Consider the following 25,617-nt stretch of genomic DNA (forward strand, 5'->3'; position numbering starts at 1 on the left):
GCACCCTAAAACTTGATTTCTTTTCTGTCTTCACTATACCTTTGGGAAAACTACTAAAAGACTGAAAATTCTTTAAATATATGAGTTTCATACTTAGGGTATTTGGTTTTGACTAACCAACAACTGACACATTCCCTAATGCTCATTAAGTGTCAGCAATTTACTGTTTGATACTCTTTAGGTATTTTTTTGTACATTTATTTGTTTTTACTTTTATAAGAAAGGAATTGTGAAACATCATCAAACGAGGAAGTTTCATGTGAGGGGACTGAATGAAAGAAAGAGGAGAGAGAAAGAAAGCAAAAAAAAAAAAAAAAAGGAAGAAAGGAAAAGGGGAGGAAGGGAAACAAACAAACAAACATGATATAGTTAAAGATGAAATAACCTGAGGAAATTGTACCTTGAAATTGTACCTGAGGAAAAAGCCTGTAATAGCATGTCAATATTTTCCAAGCTCACAAAAAAATGAAGGCTGCATTATTCTCTTCATCAACAAATCTGAACCCTTCCATACATCAGAGGGTAAGAGACAGCATCATTAGTGATTATGGCCGACTAGTGCTATAATCTTGTTTCCTGGGGAAGAGTGGTTGAGTTTGAGTTGGGTAGGAGAGAAGAGACTCTTAGCAGGGGAGTGAAGAATTTATAAAATTCATTAAATGGTTTTTATTTGCTCTTGTTTAGCAAGAAGAAGGCAGGAAAGTATTTTAAACTACCCTGGAGAAAGCATTGAATGAATATTTATTAGATAAATTTAAAAACTGGGGATAAGGTAGCACATACAGCCTAGACTGTGATCAGAGGAGTTTTTCTACAAATTTTCAAAGTAGAAAAATGCATAACCTGAAAAAAAAATGTATAACCTGGCTTTCTTTTGCAGATAGGAGGGTGATTATAAGGTGGTGAAGCACTCATATGTTTTACACTGGTTAAAATGACTTCAAATGGTTTTAAATACCAAAATTGAGCAAGTAGAAAATAATCTTACATTATCAGGAAAAAAAATGTATTTTTATTATTATACTTTTTAATATATTTAAACATTTTAGTATATTTAAAATATTTAAAGAGTCTCTTGATTAAAGTGAAAGAGGAGAGTGAAAAAATTGGTTTAAAACTCACCATTCAGAAAACTAAGATCACGGCATCTGTTCCCATAACTTCATGGCAAATAGATGGGGAAGCAATGGAAACAGTGACAAATTTTCATTTTAGGGGACTCCAAAATCACTGCAGATGGTGACTGCAGCCATGAAATTAAAAGACACTTGTTCCTTAGAAGAAAAGCTATGATCAACCTAGACAGCATATTAAAAAGCAGAGACACTACTTTGCCAACAAAGGTTCATCTAGTCAAAGCTATGGCTTTGCCAGTAGTCATGTATGGATGTGAGAGTTGGACTATAAAGAAAGCTGAGCACTGAAGAACTGATGTTTTTGAACTGCGGTGTTGGAGGAGACTCTTGAGAGTCCCTAGGACTGCAAGGAAATCCAACCAATCAATCCTAAAGAAAATTAGTCCTGAATATTCATTGGAAGGACTGATGCTGAAGCTGAAGCTCCAATACTTTGTCCACTTGATGTGAAGAACTGACTCATTGGAAAAGACTGAACTGGGAAAGACTGAAAGCAGGAGGAGAAGGGGACAGAGGATGAGTTGTTTGGATGGCATCACCTACTTGATGGACATGAGTAAACTCTGGGATTTGGTGATGGACAGGGAAGCCTGGCGTGATGCAGTCCATGGGATCGCAAAGAGTCAGACATGACTGAGCAACTGAATTGAACTGATACTCTTTAAATCTGAAATTTAATTCAAAGCTTTCAGAACAAACAAAACTCAGGATTTTCTTTTCTTTTTATTGGAAAATTGTGATTAGACTCAGTTGAGATTTTAATTTTACAGGATAAGAAAAGGTTACTTTTTTATGTCTGCAGGATCTGTAGCTAAGCATAACAAAACATCACCTATTACAAATTCAGAAAGGTGTAGTAAAATGAATGAAATAAAAACTATCCATCATTTTTTGAAACATAGTCTTTGTAGACTGATTAAAACATGTGAAAAGAAAAATGTTACCTACATATTAAGCATACCAATAATTGAACTGGGATTCAAAGAGAGCTACAGAGAGAGTACTAAGGTACAAGGCAGAGATGTAAAAAATGACTTGTAGCCAGATATTTAGTTTGTGGGAGGGTCGGTAATACCCTAGCTCTTTCCTTTAAAACACCTTCTTGAAGGGCAATATTTGAATTCTGAAAATTACTTCCCAAAGCTCTAAATTCATTTTTCTCTTGCTTTCTCTGTAATTTACTTTGACATTTCTTATGATTACCAAGGTTTATTTATATAAGCATACTCTCTCACACCTGACCCTTCTTGATTTTGGTTTTAACTCATGATACTTATTTTGTAACATTATATTATTTCTATGGCAACAACTGTCTTATTATAATAAACAAAGGAAGATTAATTCAGCTACTTTGTTTACAGTGAAGGAATTGGATTTAAGATTGATAAATTAAGAGAAAACAGTTAAAAAACAGAAATAATGATGAAAAATGTGAAATTCATTTTATTACATACCCTCTATTGTGGGCTGAATGCATTTACTAGGTAGAATAATCATGGTCCTACTGTCTTGGACTCACCCTAAACCTACCCCCATTAATGCTACTGAACTTACAGCTGATTGGTTCCTTAGTACAATGCACAGTTACTAATTGATAGTTCTATTCTGTTTCAATGAACTTCTGTCTGTTTTTCAAAGCCCTAGATACATTTGAACATAGCTAAGTGCATTACCAGATGACAAACAATAAAACCGTTTATTAGGACTCAACCTCTGCACTAATGACATACATATTTTTGCTATTATTTTAATATTATGAAGCTGAAATTAAAAAAAAAAGAAAACTATATACAGAAAACAGACACATGGGTTTTACAAAAACAGAGAATTAGAAATAATTTTAAAATGTATTTGCCTTATGTGGTGATGACCTTTTCTCCCAGCTTCAAAGGCTTTTAGATACTGTCGATCTATTGCAACTTCAATTAAATCCTATGCTCTCTTGAGGCAGGGAATCAAAATATAATTCAGTTACAAGTAACAATAACATTCAATTATCTCCTCCATTTATCTGCATTGCCAAATGATGGCATTTCCTGAGAGCCACAGATGTCACAGTAGTAAGCAAGAATCAGTTTGGGGATATGCACAGAATATCATCACAGGCTTATTTAATGCTTTCATTCTTTATGGCTCATATTTACATACAGCAAAAATTTGCTCCCAATCTAATCTGCTTCAAATAAAAATTTATAATATATTCTCCTAGGAAAAATTGCTTAACCTCCCTGTCTCTCCGTATTCTTATTCAAACCTTATAAGACCATGCCAGGCATGTAGTAAATCCACAACAAATATTAGCTTTTATAATTACCTCAGGCAAATATTTCTTATCTGGCACTAATATGTACTAGACCAATCACTTTCTAATTAAGTAAAGATATATTAAACTAAATACCAAAGTTAGTTTGTCTAATGACAAAGCTAATGAATTTCATGCTTTTCAGGTTAATATTACAACATTTATTTTTCTTTAAAACATTATTTATAGGTCTAATCAGGTCCCCTTTTCTCATCATGTTTTCCAATACGTCCAGGAGGAAGATACAGAGGAAGAACAGAGGAAGACACAGAGGAATAACAAGTGTACTGTAGGTATTTCTGAACTTGGGCATATTCTCCACAAAAGCATGAAGTAACTTAGAGGTTGCAGAGATAGCAAGTGCCTCTGGTACCTTTGTGATTCTTCCTAATGTGAGACCCTTACTATTGCTTTCAGGCCAAGATGCTGAAGCACAGATACCAGTAAAGAGCCTACTTTTTGCTCCTTTCTATAAGTCAGTTCTCTCTAAAGAGTCTGTGTCCTCTATGTCATTTCAGAACTAACTTTCCAATTGGCAGGCAGATTTTGGCTTGCAACAAGATTCACAGTCAGAGCATGAGGACCTATAAAGGAAATGAACTGCTTTTTAGGAGTCTGCCATTTCAGGTCCTCAAAAAAAAATTTTTTTTTTAATTTGTCCAAATAAATCTGAAACTCTAATAATGCAGAGGGTAATTTAATGAAAGTATTCTTACAAGTGAATCACCATTCTCTGTCTACTCTAACTTTTTTCATGATGATCATGGTGAATTAACTTTATACTCTGTCCTATGCTCAGAATGGGCATCTCTGACATGCCACAGTTTATAGCAAACACATAGGAGGTAGAAAGATAACTAAGATATAGCCTTCACCTTTGAGGGCTTCACAGCAATCAGATAAAACAGCATGTATTCACTTGCAGAGTATATCATGAGAAATACTGGGCTGGATGAAGCACAAACTGGAAACAAGATTGCTGGGAGAAATATCAATAATCTCAGATATGCAGATGACCACCCTTATGGCAGAACGTGAAGAACTAAAGAGTCTCTTGATGAAAGTGAAAGAGGAGAGTGAAAAAGTTGATTTAAAGTTCAACATTTAGAAAACTAAGATCATGTCATCTGGTCCCATCACTTCATGCAAATAGATTGGGAAACAGTGGAAACAGTGTCAGACTTTATTTTGGGGGGCTCCAAAATCACTGCAGATGGTGGTTGAGTCATGAAATTAAAAGACACTTGTTCCTTGGAAGAAAAGTTTTGACCAACCTAGACAGCACATTAGAAAGCACAGACATTACCAACAAAGGTCTGTCTAGTAAAAGCTATAGTTTTTCCAGTAGTCAAGTATGGATGTGAGAGTTGGACTATAAAGAAAGCTGAGAGCTGAAAAATTGCTGCTTTTGAACTGTGGTGTTGGAGAAGACTCTTGAGAGTCCCTTGGACTGCAAAGAGATTCAACCAGTCCATCCTACAGGAAATCAGCCCTGAATATTCATTGGAAGGACTGATGGTGAAGCTGAAACTCCAATACTTTGTCCACCTGATGCGAAGAACTGACTCCTTCGAAAAGACCCTGACGCTGGGAAAGACTGAAGGCAGGAGGAAAAGGGGACAACAGTGGATGAGACGATTGGATGGTATCACCTTCTCAATGGACATGAGTTGGAGTAAACTCCAGTAGTTGGTGATGGACAAGGCGGCCTGGTGTGCTACAGTCCATGGGGTTGTAAACAGTCAGACACGACTCAGCGACTAAACTGAACTGAAGTGGTTCACTTGCCAACTACAATATAAGAAAATAAGTTCAGGGGATTACTAAAATTATATTACTTACTTAGATTTTAAAAAGTTCTCCATAATCTAGTTGTTTATAAGTTCTAAATGAAAGAGGAGAATTTCAGCTCACAGTTCTCAATGCAGTTACATTAAGTAGGAAATGTACATTGCTTCTTTCCCATTTACACTGGCTTATTTAATGTTTCCATTCTTTATCACTCATATTTCCATATGGCAAAATTTGTTCCTAATCTAATCCTGCTTCAAATAAAAATATTGTCAATATATTTATCTAATGAAAATTGTGGAAAATGTTTTTATCAGTTTCCTTTTCATTCCACTGGGAGGGAAATGTCAGCCAGTCTCCTTGTTGAGCTCTCTTTCACTACATATTGGGGAAAGATTTATTCCATATATAGATATGAGATTCAGTATTTTCTCACCATTTTAAATTTTTATAAATTCATGTTTTTGGTTCCTATTATAATTATAGACTTAGAGTTAGTAGTCTTTACAGGAACTTTCATTGTTTATTGTTTGGTTGACTTATTAGACTTGAGGCGTTGTATGTTAATATCTACGTAGAAAATGCATTATAGATACTAGAGTGATGGTCCAGGCTGAAAAGGTGTTAGGCTGAATACAGTATCTGTGAAGTACAGCTTTGTTCATATATGTTAAAGTTAGTAAATTGAAAATGCAAAAATAAAGGAGCTTTGCCCCATTATATATTCATTCTTTATCAACTTAACAAATTTACTGAAAGCTTTCTATATGCTAAACACTGATGTAGATAAAAAGGCAAGTCAGTACAGCATTATGAATCCCAGAAAGAGTAAACACAGAAAAGCACGTGCAGCCTGTAGGAAGGACATCCAAAACACTCTCTGCAGGCCGAGAAGGACTGTCAGGGTGGGTAAGCAAGATGAGTCTGAAGGGTGAATTAGCGAGGTGAACTTATGGGGTGAGGATAGGAGTAAGAGGGCAACATTCAGAATTTATTTTGAGAGCAACGGGAGAAAACGCAAGAATTTAAAGCAAGAGAATGACTCATCAAATTTGTATCATAAGAAATTCAATCTGACTCTACTATTTACTTTGGGGAAAAGGGACAAGACTAGAGTCTGTTTGAGCTGTCACAATAATAAAGTAGATAATGAGAGATAATGGTGGCTTTATCGATGGTATGGTGGTAGAAATGAAAGCTCAACAGATTAAAATGCAAAGTGTCTTCCAGCCATTGAACAATGCTTTCAGGGCTTTCTCTCATTCTAACTTCACAGGTAACTTCTTAGAGCTAAAGATATTATTTGTTTGCCTGTGTCAGTACAAGTGAGAGTTTGACCATTTGCATATAGAGTAGACCTCAACACATCCTGTGCACCTTAAAATGTAGAACATGCTTGGTGTGTTTGGGAATGGCACGTAGCATCTTGTGAATATAATCTAGGATGCATAAAGGGAAATGAATGTAGAGAGGGCAGTAAGGTCAACCTAAGAAAAGACTTCTGGAATTTCAACCAACTCTAATAGGTATAGAGCTAATAATCTAATAGGCATTTCATTCTTGATTAAAGTGATGAAAGAAGACAGTAAAAAAGTTGGCTTAAAATTCAATATTCAGAAAACTAAGATCATGGCATCCAGTCCCATCACTTCATGGCAAATAAATGGGGAAACAATGGAAACAGTGAAGATTTTGTTTTGGAGGGCTCAAAAATCACTGCAGATGGTGATTGCAGCCATGACATTAAAAGATGTTTGTTCCTTGGAAGAAAAGCTATGACCAACCTAGACTGCATATTAAAAAGCAGAGACATTACTTTGCCAACAAAGGTCTATCTAGTCAAAGATATGGTTTTTCCAGTGGTCACGTATGGATGCAAGAGTTGGACCATAAAGAAAGCTGAGTGCTGAAAAATTGATGCCTTTGAACTGTGGTGTTGGAGAAGACTCTTGAGAATTCCTTGGACTGCAAGGAGATCAAACTAGTCAATCATAAAGGAAATAAGTTCTGAATATTCATTAGAAAGATTGATGCTGAATTTGAAACTCCAATACTTTGTCCACCTGATGCTAAGAACCAACTCATTGGAAAAGACCCTGATGCTGGGAAAGATTGAAGGCAGGAGGAGAAGGGGATGGCAGAGGATGAGATGGTTGGATGGCATCACTGACTTGATGGAGATGAGTTTGAGCAAGCTCCAGGAGTTAGTGATGGACAGGGAGACCTGGTGTGCGGCAGTCAATGGGGTCCCAAGAATCAGACACAGCTGAGTGACCGAACTGAATAGGCATGGGAAACCACCTAGTGATTTATGCAGAGGATAAAGATGATCTGATCTTTCTAAGGTTTCCTGATGTCAACTTAAGGTGAGCCTCACATTATACCCACCGTATGGCATTCATGCTTTAATACAGCCCCCACCCATTGAGTTAAGTGGGACCTATGGTTTGTTTTTCATGACTCCTATGATTTTATAACACTCAGAACTGAATCTTGCCAGTGACACTGAGCATCCCAGGTGGCTAAGTGGTAAAGAATCCACCTGCAGTGAAGGAGATGCGGGTTCAATCCCTGGGTCAGTCAGATCCTCCAGAGGAGGAAATGGCTACCCACTAGCGTTCTTGCCTGGAAAATCCTATGGGCAGAGGAGCCTGGTGGACTACATTTCATAGGGCTGCAAGAGTCGGACACAAATGAACACACATGCAGCACACAGCAGTGATTACTAGATAGACTTGCTGTTTTGATGAAGGAAGCATCTGAGCTTGGGAAGTTCATATGGCAAGGAACTGTGGTTAGTCCCTAGGAAGTGAGCAAAGGACTGAAGCTCTCAGTCCTACAACAAGAAGGAAGTGAAGACTACCATTAATGATGTGAATTTGGAAGAGGATACTGAACCCCAGTTAAGAATTCTTCCCTGGTCCTTGAGACCCTAAGAGAGGATTCAGTTAAACCATGTCCATACTCCCTACCTGCAGAAACCAAGAGAAAGTAAATATGCTGTTTTAAACTGCTAAATTAGTGGTAACTTTTTACTCATCAATAAAAGAGAATATCACTAGTAATGCAATTGAAGATAAATTAGATGAGGGAAATTTGGAAATAGGAAGTCCAGCTAGAAAAGAAGAAATGTTATAGTAGGATTATACATGCAATTGCTAAAACATGAGCTGTAATCAGAAGGGGTTGATTTCAAGCTTTTTACCAAGTTAAATAATTAATCTGGCTAGCTTTTAAAACGGGATAGTAATACTCTCTTACATTAGGTAGCTAGAAGAGGAAAAAGGAGTCCAAAATGGTGGTGGCTAAAAGACAAAAGGAAAATCCCATGAAAATGGAACAAAAGAAAATCTGCAGACCAGGAGTGAGAACCTCAGGTGAAACAAACAAACCCGCTTCTTGGTTAGCCCTGATTTGTATAGGGCAGGTGAAGGGGGAGGAGATAAAAGGTATAAAAAGAGGGAGCCAAGATGGGTTGAGGCATCTCCTTTGGGGCCCATCTGCCCTCACGTCTCAAAGTGTACTCTTCTTTGTTTTCCAAATAAAACTATGAGCTGTAACACTGGTCCTGTGTTTCAAATCTTTGTTGCAGCAAGACAGACTGAGCAAATTACACACTCTCCCGACTGTGTGTGTGTGTAGGCACTGTGTGTGCCTATATATATATATATATATATAGTGTTTAACACAGTGCCTACCACACATTATTACTATTGTGTTGTTATGTTCATCTTTATGAGAATTAATGACAGCTAGACTAAAATAAGGGTAATGAGAATGGAAATGGTGGTAAATTTGAACAATAATTTTGGTAGTAGGTCTCAGTGACTTCTAGTATGGGTAGAAAGAGAGAGGATAAAGTAAAAGATAACACAATTTCTAACTTGAATGGTTGAATGAGAATGATACCTAACTAAGATTAGTTCAGGTAGCTAATGATACCTGAACCATATCTGAACTAAGGAGTGCAGAAGGGAGAACTGATTTGGTGGAGGAGATAATGAGTTGTTTTGGAATGTGAAGCAATTTTTCTGTGGGAAGTCATCCATGTGGACCAGCCCAGAGTACCCCTGGGAATACAGACTTGGTACTCAGAAGAGATCTGGGTATATGAAAGGATCTGGAGATGGTTATGAATTAAATTACCCATAAATTGCATCAGTGTTCATACACACTGATGCTATCACTCCAGTATTCTTGGGTTTCCTTTGTGACTCAGCTGGTAAAGAATCTGCCTGCAATACGAGAGGCCTGGGTTCAAGTCCTGGGTTGGGAAGATCCCCTGGAGAAGGGAAAGGCTATCCACTCCAGTATTCTGGCCTGGAGAATTCTTTGGACTGTATAGGCCATGAGGTCGCAAAGGGTCAGACTCAACTGAGTGACTTTCACTTTCATACACAAACACACACAAACATATACAGTCCTATTACTCTTTCTGTAAAACAAGAGAAATCTCCTAGAAAGTAAATGATATCCTACTTTGAAAAACAGAACCTGTGATGAAAAAAATAGAGAATGGGAAAAGGATCTTTCCTTCTTCCCTTAAGGGATGAATGGCTAGTAACTTTAAGTTGGTAAATCTGCTGCAGAAATCACAGAACTATGACCTGAAGGCCACATCTAGTCTGTTACCTTTGTAGATGAAAGTTTATAGGAATACAAACACATTTATTCATTTGTGTATTATTTATTGTTTCTTTCACAATACAAGGTCAGAATTAAATAGCTGTGATTGAAACTGTGTGGGCCAAAAAGACTGAAATGTCTACTATCCAGCACTTCATAGAAAAAAAAAATTTATTCACCCATGGTCTATTTCATTAAAAAAAAAGGTGGTCTTTCAAAATAGTGCATAAATAAATAAGGTGATATTCTAATAAGCAGCCATGTTTAAAAACAACTGGGCTCTATGAAGACCTTTTACTTTAGTCCATTTCACTTTTTATATTTCATATTCCGTGTTCCCATTTCATTTAATTTATGTTTTCCAATTACTCCACCTCTTCTTTTTTTTTTTTTTTTTGATGTTCTTTCTCAATCCTTTATCAAGCATAGTAGAAAAGCTTTTGTATACATATATATAATAAGTAAGGTAATAAAGAAATGCCACCTGGAACACCACGAATGGGATAGAATAGGATAGTTACAAGTAGTTGTAGAAGTCCCAATAAGGGACTACAGATAGAGAAGGAAACCTAAGAAACTTTGGGAGGCCTTTGCAAGTCAAAGATAGTTCAAGAAGGCTACTGGAACATTATTCAATGACGCAGGCTTGCTTAATTATAAAACCAGGATATTCCTGGTGGCTCAGAGGGTAAACCGTCTGCCTGCAATAAGGGAAACCTGGGTTCGATCTCTGAGTCGGGAAGATCCTTGGAGAAGGAAGTGGCAACCCACGCTGGTATTCTTGCCTGAAAAATCCCATGGATGGAGAAGCCTGGTAAGCTAAGGTCCAGGGGGTCGCAAAGAGTGGGACATGACTGAGCGATTTCACTTTCACTTTCACTTTCAAACAAAACCACAAGATGTGCCCCAGGTCACTAGATTGAAGGTCCGCCTTTTACAAATATGATAATCCTAGTTTGACTTCATAGAGTCAGACACTTTCCTGACTAGTATCAAGGAGGAGCTAGTGAAGGAGGAGCTAATGATGCATGCCTTAACTCTGCATCTATATCTACCTGAAGAAGGCAGTCTTTTCCCCTCCCTTTCTTTCCCTTATAAATTATAGCCCACTGAGTCCTCAGGGCGGAGCTCCCTGCATCTCTTACAAGCATCTTATATCAATAAATCTACTTCTTGTTTATCACTTTGAATTCCTTCTATGCTGGGATCAAAGAACCTGAGTCTCAGTAAGTCCAGACATCGGGTTCAAGTCTCAAACTGGGTTTTTGCAGGGTTTGAGTCCTAGCCATGTGGGTTAGAGTCCCAAATTGAGTTTTGGCAGGGTTCCAGTACCCACAGTGTGGGTTCAATCCCAGGCAAGGTTTTGTCAACATTTAAGTCCCAGCCACGTGAGTTCAAGTTCAAAGCAAGGTTTGGGCAGGGTTTGAGTCCCTGCACATGGGTTCAAGCCCCAATTTTAGCTCAACGATTTCAACCACAACACTGATCTAAAAAGTTTGAGACTTAGTTTCTGGGTTTCTGGCATAACCTTCCACTCATTACTTATAATGTTTCTGTAACAACATTTTCTCAGCTGTCAAGTGGGAATAATATCTCCTCTGCCTACTTCACAAGGTTGTAAGCAAGAAAATCTTTAAAAAAATATAAAGCACCAAACTATAAGCTAATAATATAGGCTTTTTATATTGCCAAATCAAAAAAATGCACCTAATCATAATTATATAAGAAAAATATATACATTTGTATACATGATTTATCAAACTATTTTAAGAGTCAGACACGACTGAGCAACTAAACTGAACTGAACTTATAAGAGATGTTTGGGTTGAGTAGAACTCATATTGGCATTATCCTGTCCCGAAAAGAGAAGCACAGAAAATTAAGATATTTGCTTAAAATCATCCAACTAATTAATGGTAGTGTCTGTGAGCTGGTGAAATATCTTAATCCTAATTTGCTTTCTACGACACTATATTTCTACAATGCCAACTAACAATAAATCAGTCATATCTGACATAGCAAGTGGGTATCTGAGATACAAGAGAGTTCAGAAGTTAAGATGAAATAAAAAGAATTTGTTCAAAAATGAACTGTCTTTTCAAGTGCAATTGATCCTTTCTTGTTCTGAATTTTTAATAAAATTTTCATTTTAGAATAATTTTAGATTTAAACAAAGTTATAATGATAGTACAGAGAATCCCGAATCCCCATATAAGCTTCACCTTGTTTCCCATATTTTTAAAATTCATTTTAAAACTAAATAATAAATAACCATCAGCATATATCATCTAAAAGTTCAGAAAAGTGAGAAACCTATGTAGATGTGTAATGTGGAGTTATCATTTTTCTCATTTCACTCATGATTTAGGAAAGATGCTACTTCTCCAAGGTCAGATAAAAAATTGATGACTCATAAAATTAGAAATAGAAGTCGATGTGTTAAATAAACTATAGGATGAAACTATAGGATGAAACTATACGGAGTGAAGTAAGTCAGAAAGATAAAGAACATTACAGCATACTAACACATATATATGGAATTTAGAAAGATGGTAACGATAACCCTATATGCAAAAAAGAAAAAGAGACACAGAAGTACAGAACAGACTTTTGAACTCTGTGGGAGAAGGTGAGGGTGGGATGTTTCGAAAGAATAGCATGTATATTATCTATGGTGAAACAGATCACCAGCCCAGGTGGGATGCATGAGACAAGTGCTCGGGCCTGGTGCACTAGGAAGACCCAGAGGAATTGGGTGGAGAGGGAGGTGGGAGGGGGGATCGGGATGGGGAATACGTGTAACTCTATGGCTGATTCATATCAATGTATGACAAAACCCACTGAAATGCTGTGAAGTAATTAGCCTCCAACTAATTAAAAAAAAAAAAAGGAAAAAAATATAATAAGCACCCTAAAAAAAAAAAGAAAAATTATTAATATTTAGCTTGCTAATTTACTTTCCAAAACAAACTACTTCCATTAGGTTCTTGTTTACTTGCAACATGACCTGGCATGGTTCCTAATATGTTTGGAAGCTAAATGAAGACACGATAGGTTTTTTTGTTTGTTTTTTTAATCTAGAAAGATGACAAGAGAACTACCACGTTTTTTGTTTGTTTGTTTTTTGCTTTATTTGTAATGTGTATTTTAGAAAGGGAAATCAAATATTTTTTGACCAAAAACAAGTCAATGTTTCTTATTTTCAAAGTAATCACATTTTTTTACACTTTTCTTTCTTTCTTTCTTTCTTTTTTATTTTTTTGCTTTTAGATATTTGGTTAAAATATGTGACCGTTTTCACAGAAACGTGGATCACTAGGATAATCACTTAGGTATAAAATATATCCACTGAAATATCATTTTACATGTTAATTTTTACTTTTTTCAAAATGGAAAACATTAAGTATAGATATGCATTTCTTTAAAAGTTAAAACTTTCATCTTGATAACTAAATAGTAAATAGGATTATGTGTGTGAAGTACTCAGCTGCTGACAGCATAGTAAAACTTTTTCATCTCCTCCTTTCCTTCTCTTTCTTCTGCTGGTTGGTGAAAGTTACTCTTCACAGCTATCAGTTATCATGACCCTTAGGAGAACTGACTATAAGGTTGTAGAGATAGTTGTAGGCACAAAGAAAAGGGGCTTGTTGAGTGGTACATTAGGTGATTTACATGTATTTTATGCCTTAGAGCTATAAACTATCTTGCATCATGGATGTAATTATCACATTTTGGAAAACATCACATTTGAGAAAACTTGGCAGGAAAGAGATCTGAACAACTTTCCAAAGATCACATAACTTAGGAAAGAAAGAAATGTAAATATAAACTATGTGCCCACAACAGACACCACTCCTTAGGGAGAAGAATCCCTGTAACACCCACTCGATGGTGTGTTATGATCTCAACTGCTATCAAGAATCTTTTCCTGCCTCTACAAATTTCCCTGTGCTTGGGACAATATGGATACTAAGGTAACTGAAATAAGTCAAGAGAGAAAAATACAATGACTGTATGATGTCCCTTATACGTGAAATCTAAAAAAACAAAACAAATTGAAACAGAAACAGACTCATACATACAAAGAACAAATTGGTGGCTGCCAGAGGTGAGGGAGTGGGGGTTCAACAAGATAAGTGAAAGGGTTTAAGAGGTACAAACTTCCAATTATAAAATAAATAAGTCACAGGGATGTAAGGTACAGAATAAGGAATATTGCAGTAACTCTGTATGGTGGCAGATGGTTACTAGACTTATCATGGTAATCAATCCATAATGTATATAAAAGTGGAATCACTATGTTGTACACATTAGACTAATATAAGATTGTATATCAACTATACTTCAACAAAATAATTTAAAATTAAATGCTCCCCTGCACTTAAGTAACCTCAATAAATGGGTCACAGTAGAAGAGGTTTCTTCCAATCAAAATAGAGGATAGCCTAAGGAGTTTTCTGAAGCCATATATCAATTATAATTAAGACCAGATTTCCTCTCAACTTTACTGAAGCCTCCAGTCAAAGACAGCAGTGTGCTTTTGTAAATGGAGCATAAGTCTGGGCCTCAGAACTTGTGACAGGCAAGATTCTGACTCAGTTTGTGTGTAATCTTAAGCTTTTAATAGACATAACTTCCCTGATAATACTGTTATGCTAAAGCTGCTTTCAAAGCATAGGTTGATTTTTGGAATGGGACACTACACTAAATTATGCTTTACAGACTGTAAAGACAATATTATGGTGTTATTATATTTTGTTATTTTTTAAAAATATTACCTTGAAACACAAATGACGAGGTTATATAGGAAATTCCTTAAATGAAAATACTATTTATTATTCATCTAACATCTAGAATTAAGATACTTTTCATCAAATTCTACCCACAGAAACAGAAAGACACTAACCAATTTATACTGTAAATATAGAATCAAAATTAAAGTAAAACATAAACAAAAAGCAAGTTTCCAAAAACTGCTTTATCTTTGCCTTAATGTTCAGAATCAGGCACGGTCCTATGTAACCTAGGCACACATAAGTCTTCTTAGTAAATGCTAGTATTAGTTTTACACTTGATACGAAATTTGAAATTACATCTATTGTTTGTTCTGGGAATGCCCCTGTTTGCAACCCTGTGCCAAGGAAAAACTACCTAGATTCCAGATAACCAAAGCAGAGGCAAATTTTTGGAATATAACTTACTCATAATTAGGCCACTGTCTAGAACATAAGCTTTCTATTGGGCTGGCAATACTGAGGACTAAGTGATGTTTTTAAGCAAGTATGCGCTAGAGAAGGGCTTCCCTGGTGGCTTGTTGACTTTAGAGATACATTACATAAGAACTACAAAGAATCTAAGAAGAAATAAAATTTGTCCAAATAAACTAACATTGCAGATTATTCTCAATATAATAAGAGTTATAACAATATCTAAATTCTGAACTCCTCCAATATTCCAGTAATTGTATTGGATGTCTACCAGCATGGCTGATCTTTTTTAACCCTCATAACTAACATTAACATAAACTTGCAACCATTTTGCTGGTAAGAAAAATAAAGTTTAGAAAAGTGAATTAACCTAGTATCAAATGACCAGAATATAAAGACAAACACCCTATTCCCAAGGTTTTCATTAATTGATCTTTGAAAATATTCACACCAAATGAAAATGGAAACAGGGACAATTCAGATACAGAGGAGAATTCCAAATCTGGCAACAGTAGAAAAAAATGAAACAAAGGAAAATAAACAAACAAAAAAACCAAACATAGAAACAAAACCAGAAAGACTACACTTTATATATTTCCCTGGAAAAGATGTTCTGGGAGTATCACAACCCCAGCATTAAGTATTTGTGGTAGTTTGTGTCATTTCTATACAAGCTGTGATTTTAAAAAGAAATTTCATCTGTTAAATATCAGCTTCTCTGTTATATAACACTTAGGGGCTGTGAAAGCAATTTCATCACTATAAAATCCTTCAGACCCATATTAACCTGAAATATCAATTTTGTTTTACTAGATTTAAGGATTCACAGGATTCCCACAACATTCCATACAGTGAGCAATGTATGGAATAAGTCACAGAAGGAATCCTCTTCTTCATTTGTTTTAATCTAGAGGGAATTTGCCTCCACTAAAATAAGAAAAAAAGGATAAAGTCTTAAACCACAGATCAAAGCTCTACAAATTCACCTGATTTTGTAGTATAACTTACAAACATCTGTGACCCACAAATTTATAATTAAATTAAGTTAAATACAATTGAGAGTTTTAAGAGCTTTTTGTAATAGCAAAATCACTTGTATCTTGTTCTATTTTAAAAATAAGTACTGATAACCACTGAATGGGTGATCACCTAAAGAAATTATTGTTTATTTCCTATATAAATAGAAAATGATTTTAAGTCCTAGCGAAAAGTCCTTCATTTCTCTACAGATAATTTTTTCCTTTTTGTCAGTCAAAATATTCATTTCCAAAGGTTGAGATGGTGCTCCAAATATTCAATACTTTAATTACTGCTATTCTTTATCTCACAACATGAAATGAATTCCCATCAGAATTCACCTATCGTAACAGATTATTCTGTAGATTGCATATATTGAGGCAATACGTGCCTTGATAACTCAAATTCTCTACTATTTTCCCATGTAATCATCTTTCACACATGTTAATCCTAAGTTATAAAATATTGTCAAAACGTCAGTCAGAAATCATGAAAAACCAATTATTAATAGAATAAAGGAATGCAACTGTAAGCTTTCAAAATATGATTCTATCATCTATCTATTATCTGTCTCTCTAACCATCTCTTCATTCCTTATTCCCATCATCTGAAAACAAATTTAGAAGCATGGTAGGCTGAATGGAGCAGTTGAGAAGATAATTGTGGTATACCAGATTGCCAAGTCAAAAAAAAAAATTTGAAATAATTAATATGAAATAAATGAAGAAATTCAACAGATTACATATTTTTAAAAAAGGGTGTATAATCATGCAACTCCATGGACAGTGACTACACATACAAGCAAATGAAAGCAGCTGACCACGTACCCACACACCTTGGCAGAGGTGCACTCCACACTCGTCGGCCACCACCAAGACAGATGATCTCTGATGTCCCTTCCAGACGATAACCTGATGAGCATGAGAAGGTCAGAGTGTCACCAACCCCAAAGGTGAACCCAATCCGGTTACCATATTGAGGAGTTCCAGGATCTTCACAAGGTTCCAGATTATACTCTGTAATTAGATGAAGAGGAAAACAAAGAAAACAGTAGTAACTTTTAAGGGTATACTTCTATGTTTTGTAAACTGGTTGCTTTCAGGGCCAGCCATATATTTCAAAAATGCCTCTAAGTATAATTGTGGGCTTCCCCACCGTGGCTCAGGGGTGAAGAATCCTCCCGTGATGCAGGAGACACAGAAATGGGTTCTATCTCTGGGTTGGGAAGATCCCCTGGAGGAGGGCATGGCAACCCACTGCAGTATTCTTGCCTGGGAAAGCCCATGGCCTAGGAAAGCCCTGGTGGGCTACAGTCCATAGGGTCCCAAAGAGTCAGACAAGACTGAGGTGACTGAGCAAACATAGATATAATTAGGGTATATGCTATGGCATACATAATTTTCTTCTTCTGTGAAAGACCTGCAAGGAGATCAAACCAGTCAATCCTAAAGGATATCAGTCCTGATACTCATTGAAAGAACTGAAGCTGAAGCTGAAACTCCAACACTTTGGTCACCTGATGCGAAGAGCAGACTCATTCGAAAAGACCCTGATACTGAGAAAGGTGGAAGGAGGATTGAAAACAAAGACTGAAGTAGAAGGAGAAGGGGATGACAGAATGAGATGGTTGAATGGCATCACCGACTCGATGAACATGAGTTTGAGCAAGTGATACAGCAAGTTTGAGCAGCTCTGGGAGCTGGTGATGGACAGAGAAGCCTGGCGTGCTGCAGTCTATGGGGTCGCAAAGACTTGACTGTGTGGCTGAACTGAACTGAACTGTGAAAGACCTAGTAATATAATAAATACTTTTATGTGTGAAATGAAATAAAGATGAGAAAGTGTCACCTTGAGAATGATACATTTGAAATGTAGATATTTACCTTGTATTTTTTTTTTCTGTATTAGAAACATTTTGTTTCTTAGATTTTTGACTTAAAATAATGACATGATAGATTCATATTTTCAAATGCAAAATAGCATTTGGAATGAAATCATTTGCATTTTGAAATGACATTTACTTAATGGTTTTAGTCTAAATGACAAAGGCTCTTGTGCCTGTAGTATACAAGGAATTCTATTAACACATATTCTGAAAAATATGTGACTTCAGAAGCAAAAGTTTATGTAAGACTGACTGCCCACAAACTGAAAATTGTATATTATAGATTCATACAAGAAAATTTCCTCAAGCAATGAATGAACATCATGAAAATAAATCATTAAACACTCTTCAGGGTATGACAGACTAAATTTAATTAACCATAATATTATAACCTATATACAGTCTTAAGAAGAAGTAGCTTACCTAAAAACATTCCCAGAATACATACTTAGTACCTAACTGCAGTGGAGAACAAAGGGATTGCTTTATGTTGATGAGCTATTATTTTATTAGCATTCTAGGTTAAAACTGATTATGCTTATTTATTTTTCTCTATGAAATACCTTATTTTAGAAGACAAATATCTCCATGCAAATACTGGAATAACAACTGAAGAACAAAATCAGTATTTATTATTTTATTTATATATTTTAATATACATTATTAATATAATTATGTATAATTATAATATTGTAAATTTAATATTATAAAGTTGGCAAAAGATTTACTTATTGTTTATGTATTCTCTTTCACTATTCCATTTAACTAAAAAGTAGAACTAACAAGAATATTTCTTTGTTCAGTTTGGTCTTATAATTATTTTCCCTTATAATCCAAGTTATATTATTGCCTATAGATATAATATTGTCTATAGAGGTTATTCTAAAATAAAAAGAATAACAAAATTAACTTGCCTGTAGATCATCTAGTTCCAAATGAATATATTAATCTTAATCTTGGCCTGTAAAAAATTACTTCTTCCAGAAACACAAAACTAGAATATCACTGGTTTAGTTCACATTTCATTAATGGACTTAGTAAACCTCTACATATATGTAAGGGCTTCCATTTTAAGTTCACTTGACATTTCTAGCAAGCTTTCCTCTCAGCATTCTATAGGAGTATAAGTTAAAGAAATGTATTTACTGTATTTCTAGTAAATTTTTGTGAATTGATTTCTTTTTTTGCTACTGTTTTAAGGTTCCCTTTAATATATTACTATAGTCAATCTTCAAGGCACTTCAAACTTTCCTTAAAATTTGTTGGCAGATAGCTTTTTTGCTTTCATCTTTTTTTTGTCTCATTTTCTCTCTGTTTGGTCATGCATAAGCTATTTTCATACTTTTAAAACTCTGGTTTTAAAACCTATTTTCTTACCAGAGAATGTAATGTTGAATCCTTCATATGATATTGAGAAATCAGAAATGAAGCGCAACTGAGCCCTGAAATTTCCATAGAGACCAGCATTGATTGTTGAAGGAAGTTCTGAACCAGTCAGGCGTGCCAGTGGTTGGGTAAAACTGCCATTCTCTGTGATCAGTAAGTAGTCATGATGGTCTTCCAAATGAAAGGTATGGAAGTTGAACTGTACACCTAATAAGGAAAAGAGGAAAATTAGACTTATAAAGTATATTAGTAAAACACACAGAGTTACCAAACTAACAAAAATCAGGACTCATAACAGATTTTTGTAAAAAGGAAAGGCACTGCTATAAAATATTCTAAATATATAATATAATTATTATAACTTAACTTTCTTTTGTTTTGAGTTTTTCTGTTTGCTTGTTTCCTTATAGCTTCTCTATAAGGTTTATAATGAATCATGTCTTGGAAACTGCTTGGAAATAAAATTTTAAAATTACTGTCTAAAAAGAAATTACATGTATTCTCTGAAAATTTCAAGGAAAACTTATATACTTCATTTAAATAGAAGTGTTTTGGCAAAATTAACCACTCATTCAACTTCTAATATGATAGACTACTCTGTTACTACCTAACAGAATTTTAAATTTTCCCATGTATTAATCTCAGTACATATCATAACAAACACATTTTTCTAAGAAAAACATGCAGACTGATAGTCTGATTTTTTTTTCTTTTTTGTTCATTTGCTCTTCTGACTATTTTTCTTATTTTTAGTCTCTGAGCAAAATTGAATTCACTTTATCTGAACTTTCGCACATGTTAAAGTGCTCAGCAACTCTTCGTAGTTTATACAATGGATTCATATAAGGCATACTCTCTTTGGTCTGAGTTCTTTAGCGTGCGTGATCAGTCTCAAAGTCATGTCCAACTTGTTGCCACCCCAGGGACTGTAACCCAGTAGGCTCCTCTGTCCATAGTATTTTAGATAAGAATACTGGAGTGGGCTGCCATTTCCTCAGAAAGGGGATCTTTCTGACCAAGGGATCAAACCCGCATCTCCTGTATTGTAGGTGAATTTTTTTTTACCACTGAGCCTCCTGGGAAGCCCCTGAGTTTCTTTCACTCACCACTAAGTGTATGAGATTTATCTCTACTTTTGTGTGTGATTGTTAAGTTGTTTTAGAGATCCATTTCATTTTGTGAATACAACACATTCATTTGTTCAAAAGTTGATGGTCATTTAGGTAATTGACATTTTAGCTTGAATGCAGAAAATGCTGCTATGAGCATTCAAGTATGTCTTTTGAAGAACATATTTGCTTATTTCTTCTGGATCGATAACTAGGAATAGAATTACTGGCTCATGGGAAATTTATATATATTTTATATATATATATATATATATATATATATATTTCAGCTTTAATAGATACTGTTTCACAAAGTGGCTATGCCACTTTACACTTTCATCAACAAATCCAATTGGTATCTTCATCAATATTTGAAAGTTTAAATTTCATTTTTTTATTTGTTCTGTTCTGGTGAGTATGGTATGTCATTGCATTGTGGTCTCATGTGACTGTTTAATGACACTATCTCAAATGCATGTAATAACCTAACAGTTACACACACACACACACACACACACACACACACACACACATCCTATACTGTTTGTAAGATATGCATATGTGTGTGCTCAGTTGCTCAGCTGTGTCCGACTATTTGCGACTATGGATTGTAGCCAGCGAGACCCCTCTGACATAGGATTTTCCAAGCTAGAATACTAGACTGGGTTTTCATATCCTCCTTCAGGGGATTTCCCGACCCATGGATCAAACCCACATCTCCTGTGTCTCCTGCATTAGCAGGCAGATTCTTTACCACTGAGCTACCTGGGATGCTGTATGTAAGTATCCAATGAAATAAAGGATGATATCACATTCATCTTTCTTTTGAAGTGCTTAATAAATTTTCTTATTTGATCTAAAAGAATCACCAAAAGCTTCAGCAAAAACCCAGTAACATGAGTTAGTGGGTAATGATAAAATAACATTCTTAATGCTATTTATCAACTTTATAGTTCTAAATGATGGATTGTTCTGGTGTCCTCATTGCTTTTTTAAAAAATTGAAGCATGGTTGATTTACAAAGTTATGTTAGTTAGTTTCAGGTATACAGCAAAGTGATTCAGATATATGTGTGTGTGTATATTCTTTTTCATATTATTTTCCAGTATAGATTATTACAAGATGCTGAATATAGTTCCCTGTGCTATACAGTAAGCCCTTGTTGTTTATCTATTTTATTGTACATGTTAATCCAAAATCCTAATTTATCACTTATTTGATAAAAAAGCAAAAAGTGAAATAAAATGAGACCAGAAGATAAACTGACAATAGAAGTAATGATGAGTTATTATTGCATAATAGGCCAGTGATTTCAACTTGGAAAATACTTGAAATATACAATGATACTCCTTTTCAAAATATAACACATTTTTTTCCTCTCACTCCACAATGAGCCCTTTTTTAGGACTGAGTCCAGAAAGTCAGTGTCTCAAAAGTTCTTCAATATAAATGTGGCATTTGACACTAGACAGATGTAAATGAGAAAGCATAGCAAAGAGAAGATACTCTGGCATCTAGATTTACTGATATTTGAATTTACAAATTAACATGAGTGGAAGTTAAGATAAAGTGAATTAGATTTTGGTCAGACACTAAAATTAAGAAAAATAGTCAGAAGAGCAAATGAACAAAACAGAAAAAAAAAATCAGTCTATCAGTCTGCATGTTTTTCTTAGGAAAATATGCTTGTTCTGATATGTACTGAAATTAATACATGGGGAAATTTAATATTCTGTTAGGTAGTGGTGCTAATAAGCCCATTGTCAAGTACTACATGCATAGACTTTTCTGAGATGCAATTTATCCATCTGAGAAAATGGATTCTAACAGAGCTGTCCGAAAGTTTAAATGAGACAATATGGGGGATCACTTGGCACAGTGCTTTCACAGAGGAAGTGCTTAGCAACTCTTAGCTATCATTTATTGTTTAATCCTTCAACCTGAAAGTCAATTGTTTTCATGTCACTCTGCCCTAGTCAACTACTTTAAAAAATGAAGCCTCTGTTTATCAGATTATGTTTTAAGCAATAGAATCTGTGTTCACTACAGGAAAACAACATAAGACCTTCTAATGAAAGGCAACTAATCTAAATAATAAAATGATACTAAGAACCTACTATATTATAAGCATTATAGAATATAAAAAAATGAGAAGGCTGTAAATAACTCATAGTCTATCTAAGGGAAAAAGATACATAAACTAAAGTTTCAAACATTTTGCTAAGTGCTATGAAAGTAATTAATATGAGTCAATATCGGAGCATAAACTTTAAGAGGTAGGTTGTCAGAGGGATTAGCAGATGCTTCTGAAGGCAATGACCTTCAAAAGTGAACAGCTCTTTGTGGAAGAGTAACCTTTGGATGGACATTTCAGGAAGTAGAAGTGGACAGGCAAAGACATACAATCTTAATAGGGTAATGGGTGTGAAGAATAGTGAGAAAAAGTAAGTGGTTACAACATCACAGTACTGTCCCATAAAAGTGCTAATTCAAAAAGTCCTATTAAGGTAATTTTTGTTACGTAAATATATGAAAAATTTGGGCTTGAAGTCAAAATATTATTAATATCTAGGTTATGGTTATAGTTATAGTTATGACTAATTTTGACCTTGAGGGTGCAATATTGATGTGCGTTTGTGTATCTGTGTGTGTGTATACAGGCTAGGTGAGAAGTTTAACTATATTACCTTGATAATTTCTCCCAACTTTAAGAGATTATTCTTCACAAAACTTCAACTACACTTTGGAATAGTTGTACTTCGAACAAATTTTGTTGACTCTTACAAGAAAAGCACATAATCTGCATTTCATGCCAAGTAAATACAGATTTAATTAACACTTGCAACGTCTGAAGGTGCAAAACCTAAAGTGTTAATTAAACCTCTATTTACATAGCAAGCAGTATGTAGCCCTCCATTTTCTTGTATAATACAAGGAAGTTTATTTTAAACTCCATTAATCTGTTACACAGTGTGATAATAGGATGCTTTGGTTAGCTTCCAGCAAATAGTCTTCTATTATGGAGAACAACAAAAATAACAGCTTATGAAGTCTTCCACTTCATCCCTGCAGTAAATATGAGAATACTCATTTTTTTCTCAATAATATTTAATTTTCATTTAAAGAACCATCCTTATATTACCCTCACCATCAATGAAAGGATGTATAATTTCTATAAAGGCTAACCATCTGTATCTCAAATATTCTATCAAAACTGCAGATATATCTCACATAGTTGAACAGAAGTGTAAAAAACATTGTGCATTGTCATATAGAGTGAAGTAAGAAAAACAACAAATATTGTATATCTCTTATATGTGGAATCTAGAAAAATGGTACAGATGCATTTATTGGTAAAGTGGAAATAGAGTCGCAAATGTAGACAACAAACATGGTTACCGATGGCGAGGGGAGGAGGAGTGGGACAAATTGGGAGATGGGATTGACATATATATACCACTAGGTACAAAAGAGATAACTAATGAGAACCTGCTGTTTAGCACATGGAACTCAACTCAAGGGTCTGTGGTGAACCAAACGAGAAGAAAATCTAAAAAAAAGGACTTACATGTAGGATACATGTATATGTATAACCAGTTCACTTCATTGTACAGCAGAAACTAACACACCATTGTAAAGCAACTATATTCTAATAAAATTAAAAAGCAAAATAAAATAACACATTGTGTAAAAACCACAATGGATTCAAATGTTTCAAATAAAGCTTTAATTTTTAAAACTGTAACAACATCACCTTCTCATGGCTAGGATTTGGGTTTTTTATTTTTAGATCTTTGAGAGTAAAGCTAATAAGTACAATGTAATGTGTGTGCTGTTGCTCAGTCATGTCCGACTCTTTGCCACTCCATGGAATGTAGCCTGCCAGGCTCCTCTGTCCATGAGGATTCTCCAGGCAAGAATATTGGAGTGGGCTGCCATGCCCTCCTCCAGGGGATCCTCTGAACCCAGGGATCGAACCTAAGTGTCCCTCATTGCAGGCAGATGTTTACTGACTGAGCCACCAGGGAAACCCAAGAATACTGGGTAGCCTATCCCTTCTCTGAATCAAACTGGAGTCTCATGAATTGCAGGTGGATTCTTTACCAGCTGAGTTACCAGGAAGCCCATGTACAATGTAATAGTAAAAACCAATAAGAATAATACTTCCCCAAAGCAGTTTTTAACATGAATAAATTCTTTTCTAAAATATTAGCATATAGATATTTTCAGGTAAATAATTTTCATCCATTTTTGTTTTGATATTTAGAATGCCCATTTTCCCACTGTCAAGCTATTACCTTAAACCACTTATATTGCTAATATGCATTGAATATTTTGGTCGCATTGCATGAATATATCATATTTAGTACTACAAGGACTTTTATTTATTTGTTCAAAGGACATTTATTAAGCTCTACTATAAGCACAGTGCAATTTTATACTTTCACTCAACTGTGTGAGAACCAACTGCAGTAAGAGACAAATATTTCTAGGACAGTTATAAATTTATATATGGTATATGGTTATGATAAACAATCATAACCATTTTGAAACAAGTGTATATAAACATGTATTGTTTACTTTACAATCAGTGTAGTACTTCAGAGTATCTATTTCCCTTTGAATTTTTGAAGTCAACCTCTTAACACCATGCCAGAGACAAAAGACATCCTGTTTGAGATTTTATTGATATGAAAATTTCAAATTACATTAATTTATTATATATAAATAAATATACTACCATTCTGAAAAAAAAACATATGAGCATGTTATAACAGTACAGAAAAGTAAATATAATCCTCTGCTGCAGTTATTCAAACTGAATTTTGTATTAGCATATTTTAGTACTGATCTGTTTTTGCTCATGCAAAATGACATTGTAAAGGACAATGAAATAAAAATATATGCAATGTAAATTCAGAAGATAGCCCATTATCATTGCATGAGACAAATTACCTTTTCCATGGGTTACATCTACGGTCCATGTACAATTCAGGGAATTTGGATAAAATTCTGGGTAACCGGGTGATAAGATTGTTCCACTAGGCCCTCTAACATCTCCTCCACATAATGCTGAAAATACAAAGAAATATAGTCATATGATCACTGTTAGAGAGGCAAAGGCTGAACAAATCTCTTTTGAAACAGAAGGAGTCTG

The 25,617-nt window shown here is 34.9% G+C and overlaps 1 protein-coding gene across 3 annotated transcripts in view; it reads right to left on the bottom strand.

Moving 5' to 3' along the window:
* CSMD3 (CUB and Sushi multiple domains 3) overlaps nt 1-25,617 on the bottom strand; it is a 1,308,014-nt gene that overhangs the window by 392,222 nt on the left and 890,175 nt on the right. For all 3 annotated transcript variants that reach the window (XM_065902671.1, XM_065902670.1, XM_065902669.1), the window contains 3 exons: nt 25,416-25,532; nt 19,342-19,557; nt 16,907-17,095 (listed from right to left, as the gene is read on the bottom strand). In XM_065902671.1, the coding sequence (XP_065758743.1) occupies nt 16,907-17,095; nt 19,342-19,557; nt 25,416-25,532 (522 nt within the window). The remainder of the gene's footprint in view (nt 1-16,906; nt 17,096-19,341; nt 19,558-25,415; nt 25,533-25,617) is intronic.

The sequence above is a fragment of the Muntiacus reevesi genome, chromosome 12, assembly GCF_963930625.1.
Source record: "Muntiacus reevesi chromosome 12, mMunRee1.1, whole genome shotgun sequence".
Classification (NCBI taxonomy): domain Eukaryota; kingdom Metazoa; phylum Chordata; class Mammalia; order Artiodactyla; family Cervidae; genus Muntiacus; species Muntiacus reevesi.